The following is a 17,260-nucleotide window of genomic DNA, read 5'->3' as shown; positions in this document are numbered from 1 at the left end:
TGAGTCGTTCTTTCATGACGGGGCAGTATAGTACAGGGATTTTGTTAAAAATGGCCAAATTTCGAACCTTTTATTTTTCGACAAAACTGGTTTCTATGGGCAATTTCCATCCTTTATTGTGTATCACTCGCCGTTTTCAACCCATTCTCTGGGTAATTTCCATCCCTTATTTTTTATCAGTCGCCGTGAGTGACAACCATTTTATCATTTCCATCCCGTATTTCTGGTCCGTGTTGTTTAAATGCAGCTCTAGAACCACTGACGGTCAGTGAATAAGCCATACAGTTCTTTCACCCCCAGTGCAGCTCTCGATAATAATAATAATGGTATCTATATTATAAGTGAGAGAGTTTGTCTGTCTGTTTGTTTGTTTGTTCGTTATACACATTTTTGTTACTGCACATAATCTTACATATGGGGTATCAAAATGACCGCAATTGTACCGGGAATGTTCTAAGCTACATTTCAACATCATCCGCCACCTAGGATCCAAGTTAGGAACCAAAATGTGGTCAAAACCCCCACTTTCGATGTTTGTTCGTTATACAAATTTCTGTTTCTGCACGTAACCATAGGTATGGGGTATCAAAATGATGGCAATTGTACCCGGAAGGTTTTAAACTACATTTAAAAAAATTCCCCCGACTCCTGGGGTTTTTGTGGAATGGGTGGAGGGGGGGGGGGTGGTTTTTGTGTGGTGGTTTGTGATGTCATTTTTGCTAGGGCTCGGGGTTGTAGGCTATCGAATTGTAAAATTATACTACAAAAGTTTTACAGTATTTGAATTATCCTCAGCAAGGCGTTTGGTGAAATATAGATATAGATATACATATTTTATTCATTAAACAATATGACACCTATTCAATTACACATTTAGCAAAGTACTTTAACCATATCCAGCTATTTATTGGTCTCTTGGATTGCCTCATTACAGACATCCATACCTGTGTGAACATACACATGTTGTTTACTGTTACTGTGTTCAACTACATCACCAATCCTCCAAGGAAAAAAACGTACATTGTGGGAGAGTGGGGTTGGGAGATAGGGTTTGGGAGTTTGGTTTCAGGAGAGAGTGGGGATTTTGCTTACACCAGAATTGTGGTTGGAAACTTTTAAAGTATTTAATCATCCCTGGGAAGCGGATGGGAGTTTGGGGTGGGGATGTGCATGTAGGCCTATCACCATGACCGAAACTTTATTTGGAATGTTTTAAACTACATTTGAAAACTGCCACTGAGGGATTATGGGTTGGGAGGGTTCTAGGACACCTACCCCCTAGACAGTTACCCCCCGGATGTTTACCACCCGGACAACTACCCCCTTAGGACAACTACCCCCGGACAACTACCCCCCGGACAACTACCCCCTTAGGACAACTACCCCCTTAGGATAACAACCCCCCGGACAACTACCCCCCGGACAACCACCCCCTTAGGACAACTACCCCCTTAGGATAACTACCCCCCGGTCAACTACCCCCCGGTCAACTACCCCCGGTCAACTACCCCCGGTCAACTACCCCCCGGTCAACTACCCCCCCCCCCCCCAATCCAAAAGTAGACAAATATAATATAGGACCGGTTTCTGTAAAAATGAAATCATCTGTTTTTAACGGGTGTTTCGAAACTAGAGACCCGAGACCAGAGACCTGACACGAGACCCAATACGAAAAGGGAGACCTATATTTGGGTCTCCCTTTTCGTATATTAGGGTCTCCCTTTTCGTATAGTGTGGTCTCTCTTTTCGTATAGTGGGGTCTCCCTTTTCTTATAGTGGGTCTCCCTTTTCGTATATTTAGGTTTCCCATTTCGTATATTTTGGTCTCCCTTTTCGTATATTTGGTCTCCCTTTTCGTATATTTAGGTCTCCCTTTTCGTATATTAGGGTCTCCCTTTTCGTATAGTGGGGTCTCCCTTTTCGTATAGTGGGGTCTCCCTTTTCGTACATGGGTCTCCCTTTTCCTATATTTAGGTCTCCCTTTTCGTATTGGGTCTCGGGTCTCTGGTCTCTGGTCTCGGGTCTCTAGTTTCGAAACACCCGTTTTTAACCGATTATTCTGTTTAACAGCACGCTAGACCCTAGATGTGCTAGATTTAAAGTACCGTATTTATTGAAAAAATGGCCTGGGCTGTTTATTGTTTAGGTGGTTTTTAGGTGGACATTTATTGGAAGAAAGTTGTTTATTCAATGGGAGGGGGTATAATCTAATGGAAATAGACGCCGATTATTCCATATGATGTTTCATAGGAGTGACATGGTCACCGTTTATTTGAGGGGAATTTATTTAAAGATCGACGTTTATTCGGTGAGTGAACATTGAGGTCAAATATCAAAAGTGATATTATTCTTCAAGTGTACAAAAATACATATATGACAAATTTGAGACAAAAATTAATTCTTTTAAGACCAGTGGTTATCGAAGCATTGTCCTGACGCAAAAATTATTATTATTATTAGCGAACCCAGTCTTTACAGTAAATACATGGAGTACTATATAATACGTTCGACTATCCTATGATCATGTGTGACAATCTTCAGTTTATACCACCAGGCTATATTTATGTTCAATCTTTTACTTTTGTTTACAATAATGAATAGTAATTCGTCAAAGTAACGAATTAAAATATAGTTATTAATTAATAGTTGCAGAGTCAGGTTGTTGAATGGTCTGGGTGGTTAGGGTGTTCTAAAGGGATAGTTTTCTGGGTGGTAATTGTCCGGGGGGTAATTGTCCGGGGGGTAATTGTCCGGGGGGTAATTGTTCCTAGGGGGTAATTGTCCGGGGGGTAGTTGTCCAGGGGGTAGTTGTCCTAAGGGGGTTGTTGTCCTAAGGGGGTAGTTGTCCGGAGGGTATTTGTCCGGGAGGTAGTTGTCCTAAAGGGGTAGTTGTCCTAAGGGGGTAGTGGTCCAGGTGGTGGTTGTCCGGGGGGTAGTTGTCCGGGGGGTAAATGTCCAGGGGGTGAATATCCGGATACGGTTGGGAGTGATAATAATATAAATTGTACTGGAACCAGCTTCAACACATCACCCAGTGTATCTGGGGTGTGTTTTTTGTAGGGGGAGGAGGAGCAAAAATACTAGCGTAATGAAGTAGCCTATATGATTGGATTGTACTAGGAAAAGTTACTAAATTTGAACTGTCCAGGGGAGGAGTTAAGGTTTGTTGATGGTGGCTGGGGTGGTGAAAGGAGAAAGAAGGCTGGGTGCCCGCAGTATCTAAATTACAAATTTTAATTATCAGCCAATATGACACCTATTCATTTACACAATTTACAACGTACTACAACCATTATTAGACCCATCGTAGTTATGAATACTCCTCTCAATTCGAAGCTTAGGTTGAATTGAATTTGTCCATCACTGGGAAGAATTTGTTTTTAAGAAAGAGTATGGGGTGTTATTGAGGGGTGGATGTTGGTGAGTATAGACAGATACTGGCGTCGGGTGTTATGTACTGAGAAGGCTGTAAACTAATTTTGAAACCCGCCCTGGGGCGGGTATAATTGCTAGTTCCACATAAAATAAACAAATTTAAAGGCGATTGATTTCAAAATTGTCCTTACAATATTTATATTATTGTTAGGTAAAAGTGATATTATTTCCGTGATTTTTCTAAACTTTGCGGATTGTACTTTACACAATAAATATACTATACTGCAAAACCTGTAAAAACTGTAGTACAGTATCAATATCAACTGTCTTGATAAACATAAGTTTTCCAATGGTTTATAAATTATGAAGCAAGCTCTGTCTACACTTTATGGACAAAAAAAATGTGTCCTTATATTGACATTATGATGTCATATCACTGCCATATTTGGGAATTTCATAACTTTAGAACTAATATATGTATATATAAATGTAAAGAAAGGGACTGCAGTAGTGCTGTTCCACTGTACCACACCGAGAATAAGTCGCTATCAAATCGAATTTGAACAATACCATGAAAGCCCCAGTGGTCTAATGGTTAGGTCATCTGCATATCAAGCAGAAGGTTCTGTGTTTGAATCTTGGTTGACATGGCTTTTTCTCAATCTCAAAGACTTCCTAATCTTTATTGTTTCAAATTAAATTTCAGATATCACCGGGCTGTTTAGAATTCATGTTCTGTGTCTGTTGTGTTTATATATTTAAAGAAAGCACTTGATAAGAATAATGTTCATTAGGGTGAAGTTTTTAGTTCTTTGACGACACTTTTCTGCGTTTTGCAGGGTTTTCTTCAACTGTTAACTTTTGTTGCCATTTTTGTCCAAATACCTCACTTGGATTGCTTCTTATACCACATTTCTGAAAAATCAAGAAGTGAATTTAAAACATAATTTAAACCATAACAAAATATATACTTTATAAGAGAAGCAAAGGACTAGGAATACTTTATAATAAAAAGAAAATCTCTTTTTTATTTTAAATTTAAATAGTAAATATTAATAACAGTATTTACCACTAGCTTGTTTGTTGATTAACTATTAATTAAAAACGGAAAAACAATACTTTGACGAAATATATGAAAGAGTGCTAATTCTAAAATCTTGAAACAATTTAATTTGGATCCTAATATTATATAAGAAACAATTTACTTTGGATCCTAATATTATATAAGAAAAAACAATTTACGTTGGATCCTAATATCACATAAGAAAATTTGTCATTTTTGTGATCCAATAGACTGTTGATTTTGGTTACCATCTGGTCAATACGTCACCTCAGTGTTTTTTGAGGGCGCTGTGTTTTGCTGCGACATTGATACTTACGAAAGCAAACTGGATGTTTGCACAACGTCGTAGTAAGTACCAATTTTAATACTTTACAATCTATTGGATCTACAAAAAAAGAAAGCTGTGCTAATTCTTCTCACCGCCACTTGGTATGGTACAGTTTTTTCTTGTCTTGAGGGTGACTTATATAGCATTGCTAACCTAAACAAATATATTTTATTATTTAATTTATTAATAATTATTTGGAATAACGATTCTTCATAAAACATAGAATAACTTTTGATCACAACACTATATGAATTAACTAATGTTTTTTATAGTGTTTAATTTGTTCTACATTCACCAACATAGATTTGCTCAAGACTTCTTTCTTAGGTACAAGCAAGATTCATGTTTAGATGAGAGTTATAGATGAAAGAGAAGTATTACAATTTGTTAGCATTACTGTAACATAAATAATGTAATGGGGTGATAGTATTAATAAGTATGATATATGTTAACAATCTATACACAAACAGAATAATACACAAAAATAGGTAGAAGATGTATACAAAATTAGGACATTGAATGAATAAAGGTAATGGTTAACGATGAAAGATAAAATAAAAAGATTTGTGCTTAGTTTTATCATTTATTATATAGCCAACATTCATAACTATGAACTATAACTCCAGTTAAGACATTATTCCTATAGACAACAATACCTTTGACTTGCTTGCCAATAGAGTATCATTCTGATGGTCGCAGCATGCCCCCAACTTTCTCCTAAAGCAGGAATTAAGCGCGAGCTTCCGTCTTCACCACCAAACTTTGTTGTCATTTGGTTTGTTAGGACCACCTGAAAAAATTCAATGATTTCAATTTTTTTCATATAAAGTTTGCGGTACACCACGTACAGTATCTAGTTCTGTTTGCTATGCAAACCTTCAAACAATATATATTACTTAAAGAGAAAAAAGATACATTATACAAGTTAAGCAAACATGACGCAAAGAGAAAATATAAAAATCATAGTTTCATCATACTAGCTGCCAGGAAAGCACAAAAGCAGCCTAAGCCACTGTCACCAATTACACAGTAGGTGTGTACCTCAAAATTAGGTGTGTACTCTAATATTTCAATTTTGTGAATTAATATACTGAAATATGAGGGTGTACTATTTGATGGCTGTTGTAAGTGCTGAAATATGAGGGTGTACTATTTGATGGCTGTTGTAAGTGCTGAAATATGAGGGTGTACTATTTGATGGCTGTTGTAAGTGCTGAAATATGAGGGTGTACTATTTGATGGCTGTTGTAAGTGCTGAAATATGAGGGTGTACTATTTGATGGCTGTTGTAAGTGCTGAAATATGAGGGTGTACTATTTGATGGCTGTTGTAAGTGCTGAAATATGAGGGTGTACTATTTGATGTCTGTTGTAAGTGCTGAAATATGAGGGTGTACTATTTGATGTCTGTTGTAAGTGGTGAAATATGAGGGTGTACTATTTGATGGCTGTTGTAAGTGCTGAAATATGAGGGTGTACTATTTGATGGCTGTTGTAAGTGCTGAAATATGAGGGTGTACTATTTGATGTCTGTTGTAAGTGGTGAAATATGAGGGTGTACTATTTGATGTCTGTTGTAAGTGGTGAAATATGAGGGTGTACTATTTGATGTCTGTTGTAAGTGGTGAAATATAAGGGTGTACTATTTGATGTCTGTTGTAAGTGGTGAAATATGAGGGTGTACTATTTGATGGCTGTTGTAAGTGCTGAAATATGAGGGTGTACTATTTGATGGCTGTTGTAAGTGCTGAAATATGAGGGTGTACTATTTGATGGCTGTTGTAAGTGCTGAAATATGAGGGTGTACTATTTGATGGCTGTTGTAAGTGCTGAAATATGAGGGTGTACTATTTGATGTCTGTTGTAAGTGCTGAAATATGAGGGTGTACTATTTGATGTCTGTTGTAAGTGCTGAAATATGAGGGTGTACTATTTGATGGCTGTTGAAAGTGCTGAAATATGAGGGTGTACTATTTGATGGCTGTTGTAAGTGCTGAAATATGAGGGTGTACTATTTGATGGCTGTTGTAAGTGCTGAAATATGAGGGTGTACTATTTGATGGCTGTTGTAAGTGCTGAAATATGAGGGTGTACTATTTGATGGCTGTTGTAAGTGCTGAAATATGAGGGTGTACTATTTGATGGCTGTTGTAAGTGCTGAAATATGAGGGTGTACTATTTGATGGCTGTTGTAAGTGCTGAGATATGAGGGTGTACTATTTGATGGCTGTTGTAAGTGCTGAGATATGAGGGTGTACTATTTGATGGCTGTTGTAAGTGCTGCAATATGAGGGTGTACTATTTGGTGGCTGTTGTAAGTGCTGAAATATGAGGGTGTACTATTTGATGGCTGTTGTAAGTGCTGAAATATGAGGGTGTACTATTTGATGGCTGTTGTAAGTGCTGAAATATGAGGGTGTACTATTTGATGGCTGTTGTAAGTGCTGAAATATGAGGGTGTACTATTTGATGGCTGTTGTAAGTGCTGAAATATGAGGGTGTACTATTTGATGGCTGTTGTAAGTGCTGAAATATGAGGGTGTACTATTTGATGGCTGTTGTAAGTGCTGAAATATGAGGGTGTACTATTTGATGGCTGTTGTAAGTGCTGAAATATGAGGGTGTACTATTTGATGTCTGTTGTAAGTGCTGAAATATGAGGGTGTACTATTTGATGTCTGTTGTAAGTGGTGAAATATGAGGGTGTACTATTTGATGGCTGTTGTAAGTGCTGAAATATGAGGGTGTACTATTTGATGGCTGTTGTAAGTGCTGAAATATGAGGGTGTACTATTTGATGTCTGTTGTAAGTGGTGAAATATGAGGGTGTACTATTTGATGTCTGTTGTAAGTGGTGAAATATGAGGGTGTACTATTTGATGTCTGTTGTAAGTGGTGAAATATAAGGGTGTACTATTTGATGTCTGTTGTAAGTGGTGAAATATGAGGGTGTACTATTTGATGGCTGTTGTAAGTGCTGAAATATGAGGGTGTACTATTTGATGGCTGTTGTAAGTGCTGAAATATGAGGGTGTACTATTTGATGGCTGTTGTAAGTGCTGAAATATGAGGGTGTACTATTTGATGGCTGTTGTAAGTGCTGAAATATGAGGGTGTACTATTTGATGTCTGTTGTAAGTGCTGAAATATGAGGGTGTACTATTTGATGTCTGTTGTAAGTGCTGAAATATGAGGGTGTACTATTTGATGGCTGTTGAAAGTGCTGAAATATGAGGGTGTACTATTTGATGGCTGTTGTAAGTGCTGAAATATGAGGGTGTACTATTTGATGGCTGTTGTAAGTGCTGAAATATGAGGGTGTACTATTTGATGGCTGTTGTAAGTGCTGAAATATGAGGGTGTACTATTTGATGGCTGTTGTAAGTGCTGAAATATGAGGGTGTACTATTTGATGGCTGTTGTAAGTGCTGAAATATGAGGGTGTACTATTTGATGGCTGTTGTAAGTGCTGAGATATGAGGGTGTACTATTTGATGGCTGTTGTAAGTGCTGAGATATGAGGGTGTACTATTTGATGGCTGTTGTAAGTGCTGCAATATGAGGGTGTACTATTTGGTGGCTGTTGTAAGTGCTGAAATATGAGGGTGTACTATTTGATGGCTGTTGTAAGTGCTGAAATATGAGGGTGTACTATTTGATGGCTGTTGTAAGTGCTGAAATATGAGGGTGTACTATTTGATGGCTGTTGTAAGTGCTGAAATATGAGGGTGTACTATTTGATGGCTGTTGTAAGTGCTGAAATATGAGGGTGTACTATTTGATGGCTGTTGTAAGTGCTGAAATATGAGGGTGTACTATTTGATGGCTGTTGTAAGTGCTGAAATATGAGGGTGTACTATTTGATGGCTGTTGTAAGTGCTGAAATATGAGGGTGTACTATTTGATGGCTGTTGTAAGTGCTGAAATATGAGGGTGTACTATTTGATGGCTGTTGTAAGTGCTGAAATATGAGGGTGTACTATTTGATGGCTGTTGTAAGTGCTGAAATATGAGGGTGTACTATTTGATGGCTGTTGTAAGTGCTGAAATATGAGGACTGTTCCATTTATATTTAAGATAAATAAAAATGTTATTTATCATTTTTATGTATTTTATTGTTATTTAAGAGGGCCCCTAAATATCTACTGGCATTAATTGGTCCAGCTGGATAGGTTACCCTCTATAAACAAAGTTGAAAATAAAAATAACAAAAGCAGACACCTTACCGCAATAGTATTCTCCATTGCGAGCTTGATAAGATTCTGTGCGAGTCCATTTAGAAGTCGAGTTCTCAATGATAAGTTGTCAATATCATGTCGAAAATGGAATGCCACACTATCTATAATTATAATTCGTACCTAAAATAAGAAATAAAATATTAATATGTTATCTGCTTATATATTTATTTGGAAATTTTTTTTGGAATAATATATTAAACTGTAGAATTAAAAACTGGTCTTACACCTTAAAATGTTAACAACAAGACCTTATTTGGGTAGAGTATTTATGAATGCAATATGTTAACAACAAGACCTTATTTGGGTAGAGTATTTATGAATGCAATATGTTAACAACAAGACCTTATTTGTATAGAGTATTTATGAATGCAATATGTTAAAACAAGACCTTATTTGGGTAGAGTATTTATGAATGCAATTATGTTAACAACAAGACCTTATTTGGGTAGAGTATTTATGAATGCAATATGTTAACAACAAGACCTTATTTGGGTAGAGTATTTATGAATGCAATATGTTAAAACAAGACCTTATTTGGGTAGAGTATTTATGAACGCAATATGTTAAAACAAGACCTTATTGGGTAGAGTATTTATGAACTCAATATGTTAAAACAAGGCCTTATTAGGGTAGAGTATTTATGAATGCAATATGTTAACAACAAGACCTTATTTGGGTAGAGTATTTATGAATGCAATATGTTAACAACAAGACCTTATTTGGGTAGAGTATTTATGAATGCAATATGTTAAAACAAGACCTTATTTGGGTAGAGTATTTATGAATGCAATATGTTAAAACAAGACCTTATTTGGGTAGAGTATTTATGAATGCAATATGTTAAAACAAGACCTTATTTGGGTAGAGTATTTATGAATGCAATATATGTTAAAACAAGACCTTATTTGGGTAGAGTATTTATGAACGCAATATGTTAAAAAAAGACCTTATTTGGGTAGAGTATTTATGAACGCAATATCTTAAAACAAGGCCTTATTAGGGTAGAGTATTTATGAATGCAATATGTTAACAACAAGACCTTATTTGGGTAGAGTATTTATGAATGCAATATGTTAACAAGACCTTATTTGGGTAGAGTATTTATGAATGCAATATGTTAACAACAAGACCTTATTTGGGTAGAGTATTTATGAATGCAATATGTTAAAACAAGACCTTATTTGGATAGAGTATTTATGAATGCAATATGTTAAAACAAGACCTTATTTGGGTAGAGTATTTATGAATGCAATATGTTAAAACAAGACCTTATTTGGGTAGAGTATTTATGAATGCAATATGTTAACAAGACCTTATTTGGGTAGAGTATTTATGAATGCAATATGTTAACAACAAGACCTTATTTGGGTAGAGTATTTATGAATGCAATATGTTAAAACAAGACCTTATTTGGGTAGAGTATATTTATGAATGCAATATGTTAAAACAAGACCTTATTTGGGTAGAGTATTTATGAACACAATATGTTAAAAAAAGACCTTATTTGGGTAGAGTATTTATGAACGCAATAACTTAAAACAAGGCCTTATTAGGGTAGAGTATTTATGAATGCAATATGTTAACAACAAGACCTTATTTGGGTAGAGTATTTATGAATGCAATATGTTAACAACAAGACCTTATTTGGGTAGAGTATTTATGAATGCAATATGTTAAAACAAGACCTTAGGGTAGAGTATTTATGAATGCAATATGTTAAAACAAGACCTTATTTGGGTAGAGTATTTATGAATGCAATAATTATGTTAAAACAAGACCTTATTTGGGTAGAGTATTTATGAATGCAATATGTTAAAACAAGACCTTATTTGGGTAGAGTATTTAAGAATGCAATATGTTAAAACAAACCTTATTTGGGTAGAGTATTTATGAATGCAATATGTTAAAACAAGACCTTATTTGGGTAGAGTATTTATGAATGCAATATGTTAAAAAAAGACCTTATTTGGGTAGAGTATTTATGAACGCAATATCTTAAAACAAGGCCTTATTAGGGTAGAGTATTTATGAATGCAATATGTTAACAACAAGACCTTATTTGGGTAGAGTATTTATGAATGCAATATGTTAACAACAAGACCTTATTTGGGTAGAGTATTTATGAATGCAATATGTTAAAACAAGACCTTATTTGGGTAGAGTATTTATGAATGCAATATGTTAAAACAAGACCTTATTTGGGTAGAGTATTTATGAATGCAATATGTTAAAACAAGACCTTATTTGGGTAGAGTATTTATGAATGCAATATGTTAAAACAAGACCTTATTTGGGTAGAGTATTTATGAATGCAATATGTTAAAACAAGACCTTATTTGGGTAGAGTATTTATGAATGCAATATGTTAAAACAAGACCTTATTTGGGTAGAGTATTTATGAATGCAATATGTTAACAACAAGACCTTATTTGGGTAGAGTATTTATGAATGCAATATGTTAACAACAAGACCTTATTTGGGTAGAGTATATATGAATGCAATATGTTAACAACAAGACCTTATTTGGGTAGAGTATTTATGAATGCAATATGTTAAAACAAGACCTTATTTGGGTAGAGTATTTATGAATGCAATATGTTAACAACAAGACCTTATTTGGGTAGAGTATATATGAATGCAATATGTTAAAACAAGACCTTATTTGGGTAGAGTATTTATGAATGCAATATGTTAAAACAAGACCTTAGGATAATGTGAGCTGATAAATTTGGGTAGAGTATGAAAGCAATATGTTAAAGAACACCTTAGGATGTGAGCTGAGAAATTTGGGTAGAGTATTTATGAACGCAATATGTTAACAACACCTTAGGATGTGAGCTGAGGAACTTGGGTAGAGTATTTATGAACGCAATGAGTTCCACAAAGTCTTGGCATCTTGAGTAATGAATTCCAGACAGTACACTATCTTCTGTAAATGTAATCATTGCGTTCAGTTGATCTAAAACAAATGTGAAAACAAAAACATTTTTTCTTGCTAACCTGCTCATGTATGTTAGAAAGAATTAAAGAGCACATTATTTCTGAACTTTATGCAGGTTCACATAAAGATCACGTTTGTAAATATCGCAGTAAAATCTGAATTTCACAGCATTACAATTATTATGCAATGTAAATTAAAAATCACAAAGTATAAAGCTTTGTATGTGACAAAAAATTGTGATAATGCCATATCACTACCATATTTGGGCACACTTTTCTCGTCAAACTAGTTTGTGCCAATCGTTTGGAGGGAGTTTGCTTACCATGATTCTGTTGGCTTGCTGCTATACGTCCACAATGTTCTACTACAGCTGTGGCAATCTCCGATGCTCTTTCTACGATAAAGCTACCTTCTGTGTCTATGTACAAAGCTTCTCCTTCAATTCCGCCAAAAACGGTTGGAATTTGGACATCAACTGCCAATTGCATGCTGTTCTCAGAAATAAAAAAAGGGGATTGTGAAAACAATTGTTCTACAACTGAGTCTCCCTGTGACCTCTTTTACTGGACACACTCTCAGAAGCCAACTTTTTTACTTTAAAATTTAGATTTTTTGTATGATTGTTTTTCCGCTCGTGGCTACCCCCAACAATGAATTCAATTTCTACACAAAAACACTCGCGCAAGAAACTGTAAATCCAAATTAAGTTATACTGTTAGTAAATTTGTTTAAATTGCATACAGTACTAGAATTATAAATGGAAAAACTATTTTCAATTTTGGTGAGCCACTTGAAAGTGATTCATTCTGCATTTTGGTGAGCCACTTGAAAGTGATTCATTCTGCATTGTGGTTTTAACCAGTCATTTGGATTTTGAGCTATTTCTTTTTGTTTTTTTGTTTTGTTATAACCTATTTGTTATGTTCTTTTTGAAAAATTATTAATTAATGAAAAAATAGAAATTGAAGGGAACGGTTAATTTATATAAGAGAGGTAATACCATTTTCTACTAACCACATTTGTGTCTTTCCCACACCAGGAGCACCACATATTTCTGTCGTCTTTCCAAGGGGAATACCGCCCCCTAACATATCATCAATCTCTTCACAGAAGGTGATGATGCTTTGTTGTCTTTGTTCCTCTTGCAGGATCTCCAAGGCCATCCGACATCCATTAGTGCCATCTTTTAACGTGTTCCGGACCAGATTCACATCATCAATTGCTTTTAAGACTTCACATGCTTCTTCTAATGAACTATTAAGTTCTTCAAAGTAAAACAAAAATGGTAATAACATACAATTTACAAAGATTCTCGTGGCTCATGGTAAAATAAAAGCATATTGCGCTATAAAATAATATCTCTGGTGAATGTCAAGTACCAACCAACATCACACACACAACAATGACAATGTATTAAAAAAGCATTCTTTTCAATAAGTTGTTAACAAATTATAATTAAGCTAAAATAAAAAAAAGATTTTTTTAACCATTCATCACCAGCCTCTTCTACTCTAGCCTAGAGATATTTAATTCCAGGAAAGTAACAGCCAAAACTGACCAATCAGAATGAACATAAACATAGACAACAGACTAGTCACGGGCCGGCAAGATTGGGGCGGAAGCCGATGTGTGTAGATAGTAATCCGACATAGGGCCAGGGCCTAAGCTAGGCCGTTATTTAAGGTACCGCGACATGCTTACCTTTTGAAAGTTGAGACGGTTTCAACCCATTAAAATCATCAAGAGTAAGAAAACCAGCTCCAAAGAGCTTTTGTCTAATGATCGATGGTAACGGAAGACTTTCTATGTTCATTTGTACAACTAAAATATCAAAATATTTAGGCCTACATTTCAAAATCGCCGCAAATCCTCTAACGAACGAACTCTGAGGTTAGGCGTGGGCGAGTGTCAATTCTCGTCAAATAAGATGTGTAACGCGTTAATTAATTACAAAGATTCAGTAACGCGTTAATAAAATATTATTCCAACGGATTTTAACCTTGAATTTCTAACTAATTACTTGTTTACTTGATTCCCAGGATATAAGCATACAGTGCTTATAGGCCCCTCGATGAAAATAATCTTTTAACATACGGCGCAAATTTTAGTGGATGGTCAGCCAGGGAGTTTTACCACTCCCTTGTCAGCCCAACCTTTCTCAATTGCAGCCTTAATAATAATATAAAATAAAGGTGTCGGTTTCCCAGGTTTCACTGGTAGGCCACGTGAAGGCCACCTTTTTCCTCCTCTTTTTTAAATTATTAAAATAAATGTAATGGGAAGACGATTACGATTAGAAGAAAAATAAATAAACGATAAAGGTGACAACAAAATCGAAGTAACTGTATAAAGAAGTAGATCAAGAACAAAAAGAGAACGATGAAATAAAAAATCGAAGTGATGAACAAATCAAAAACTCGTCTCGTTGGTACCGAAACTTCGATCATCGATTAAGAGAAAAGGTACGAAAATGTTAAAAAAAATCGAAGAAAAATGTTTGTTGGTTATATACGCTAAAATATTTTAAATAGGTTATAACGATGAAAACAAACATCGAAGGATAAACAATTCTTTGGTTGGTATATAATCTGAAACAAAATGTCGGTGCGAACCACTTTCGATACTTACCTAATGCATCAAATAGTCTCGAAAAAATCGATAACACAAACAAACGTAGCGTATCGAAGAGGTACGGAGAAACGAAGAAAAACTAGCTAGTTACGAAAATCATACAAAAAAACATAATTCGCGATTATTGAACAATGAAATAATGCTGTCGCAGACCAAATCTGGAATAAACTCGTCATGTGAGACGCCGCAGTTGTCGAAGTGATGACAAAATAATACTGTGATAACGAAATAACGACGATGACAAAATGTACAAATGTGAAATGGAAAAACTTTCCATTACGCTAACAGATGAAAAAGTAATTCGTGATACGTAATAACGATGAAAAATCGAGGGATGAAAAATCTTGTCGCAGAACAAATCAGGAAACTGGAAAAACACACACTCCTCAATCCGTTTTTGACATAATGTCGGTCCGAATAACTTTGATACTAACCTAATGCATCAAGTACCGAAACGACGATGAAACGTTAAACTATTTCGAGAAAATGTATCGGTACGATGAAAATCAAAATAATTCGCGATAGTAAAACCGATGAAAACAAATATCGAAGTGATGAAAGAATCCTGTCGCAGAACAAATCCGAGAAATTCGAAAAAATACGCATCGACTTAAACATAATTTTGGTCCGAACCAACTTCGATGTAGTTACCTACATCTATTAGTGTTGAAATACCGTAAACGACATTCACACGTCACAAACATAAAATTATGTACAGAAAATATCTAAAAACGTGAAACTATTCGAAGAAAAGATGAAAATAAAAACAATTTGCTATCAGTTATAACGACGAAAAGAAATCGACGAGAAGAAAAATCGACGAAAGCAAAATTCAAAGTGATAAAAAAACCTATTAGGATAAAATGTACGAAATGTGAACATATTCGAAGAAAAACTCTCTGTTACGCTAAAAGATTGAAAATATAGGTTACAACGACGAAACTAAAAATCAAAGTGATAAAAAATATCTTGTTTCGAATAAAAATTTACTCATCGATTTGTTGTATATCAACCCTGTTGGTACCGAACCAGCTTCGATATACTTACCTAAAAATCAGTGTTGAAATAAACGATGACACAAAAATATAAGTTTATAGAGAAAATATACAAATAACGTGAAGAAAAATCTTTTTTAATGCAACGTTAAACGAGTAAATCCAAAATAATACGCGATACCGACAACAACAAGTGATGAAAAATCATGTCGTAGAACAAATCGAGAATTTCGAATAAATATTGAATCGTCTTTTGTTTATAATAATCTCAAATAAATGCATTGGTATCGCTATACATTATACGGAGGCGAAACGTCAATGTACAGAGATAGGATAGCCTGTAAATAAATGCATTGGTATCGCTATACACATTATACGGAGGCGAAACGTCAATGTACAGAGATAGCCTGTAAATAAATGTATTGGTATCGCTATACATTATACGGAGGCGAAACGTCAATGTACAGAGATAGCCTGTTTTAATGAAAAGTCGTGCTAACTCCACCAGCCTCACAACCAATCAAATAGTCAAAATAATTCTCACGGTAGAACATCTTATGTGTATCAAAACATTAATTTATATTAAAGAAATTATAATACAAATTAAATATTCAACTTTGCAAGAAAATAAAATTATGGCGACGGCTTACCCTAACACGATTGTCACTCACCAGGCCTACATTGTCGCGGTGTCTCATGCTTCTCTTCACAGAAACGAACAAACCGCACAAATCCTTCTCTATGAGTTGAGGAATGGTGTGTTATGGTATGCAAATATCCAACGTTCTATGAACAATTTAATTGGCAGATTTCAACAAATATGCACAACTGTAGGATTTGTTCGTGAGTTTCATTTGCAGGATACTTCAACCAATCAAAATACGCATGTATTACGTAATGGTTTATGGCCGACTTGGCAGATTTCAACAAAATATTTACAACTGTAGGATTGGTTTGTGAGTTTCATTTGCAGAATACGTATGCATTAGATAATGGTGTATGGACTTATTCATTATAATAGACGCATATACAACGGCGGCATTCTTGAGAATGGAACTGGAGTGGAGATGCTGTTGTGTTTAAAATTATTGGTTAAGTCATTAGTTACAATTGCTGTTCGGTCCTGTCCATCATATTGATTTGCTGAATTAATAAATCCATCCTTCGTTTCTAAATTTTCTCTACGAACATGCATAACATTTGTTATCTCTACAAGGCAACTTTGAGGGTAGGCGGAATGTTGAGACCAACGAAGTGATGAAAAATCACAAAAACAAAAAAAAATAAATGCTAAATTCTTGCTTTATTTACATAGTAGAGAACATTATTATTTTCACTTACTATACAGAAGAAATATATCTTTTTGGTTATTGAGGTATTTATTTCGAAGATCACAAACGATAGCATGCAGACCATTAAGGCAAGTCTATGTTTAATGTCATTTTAGCATGCAGACCATTAAGGCAAGTCTATGTTTAATGTCATTTTATCATGCAGACCATTAAGGCAAGTCTATGTTTAATGTCATAGCATGCAGACCATTAAGGCAAGTCTATGTTTAATGTCATAGCATGCAGACCATTAAGGCAAGTCTCTGTTTAATGTCATTTTAGCATGCAGACCATTAAGGCAAGTCTATGTTTAATGTCATTTTAGCATGCAGACCATTAAGGCAAGTCTATGTTTAATG

General features: G+C 35.2%; 1 protein-coding gene across 2 annotated transcripts; it reads right to left on the bottom strand.

Annotated features, from left to right (window-relative positions):
• Positions 1-2,897: 2,897 nt before the first annotated feature.
• On the bottom strand, positions 2,898-13,818 carry LOC140044400 (DNA repair protein RAD51 homolog 3-like). Of its 2 annotated transcripts, none has more exons than XM_072088891.1 (8): positions 13,646-13,818; positions 12,959-13,208; positions 12,267-12,433; positions 11,829-11,962; positions 8,992-9,123; positions 5,423-5,556; positions 4,859-4,919; positions 2,898-4,290 (listed from the first exon to the last, which is right to left on the bottom strand). In XM_072088891.1, exons 1-8 carry the CDS (start codon positions 13,755-13,757, stop codon positions 4,180-4,182), a joined length of 1,101 nt encoding a protein of 366 aa, XP_071944992.1. In that variant the 5' UTR covers positions 13,758-13,818; the 3' UTR covers positions 2,898-4,179. The 2 variants fall into 2 exon arrangements, 1 of the variants encoding a protein (XP_071944992.1); XR_011844454.1 differs by having other exon boundaries at positions 4,165-4,290; positions 4,755-4,919.
• Between the last annotated feature and the right edge of the window lie 3,442 nt (positions 13,819-17,260).

Source organism: Antedon mediterranea, chromosome 3 (assembly GCF_964355755.1).
Source record: "Antedon mediterranea chromosome 3, ecAntMedi1.1, whole genome shotgun sequence".
NCBI lineage: Eukaryota > Metazoa > Echinodermata > Crinoidea > Comatulida > Antedonidae > Antedon > Antedon mediterranea.
The sequence above is the reverse complement of the archived record's forward strand: the minus strand, read 5'-3'. Positions and strand labels throughout refer to the sequence as shown.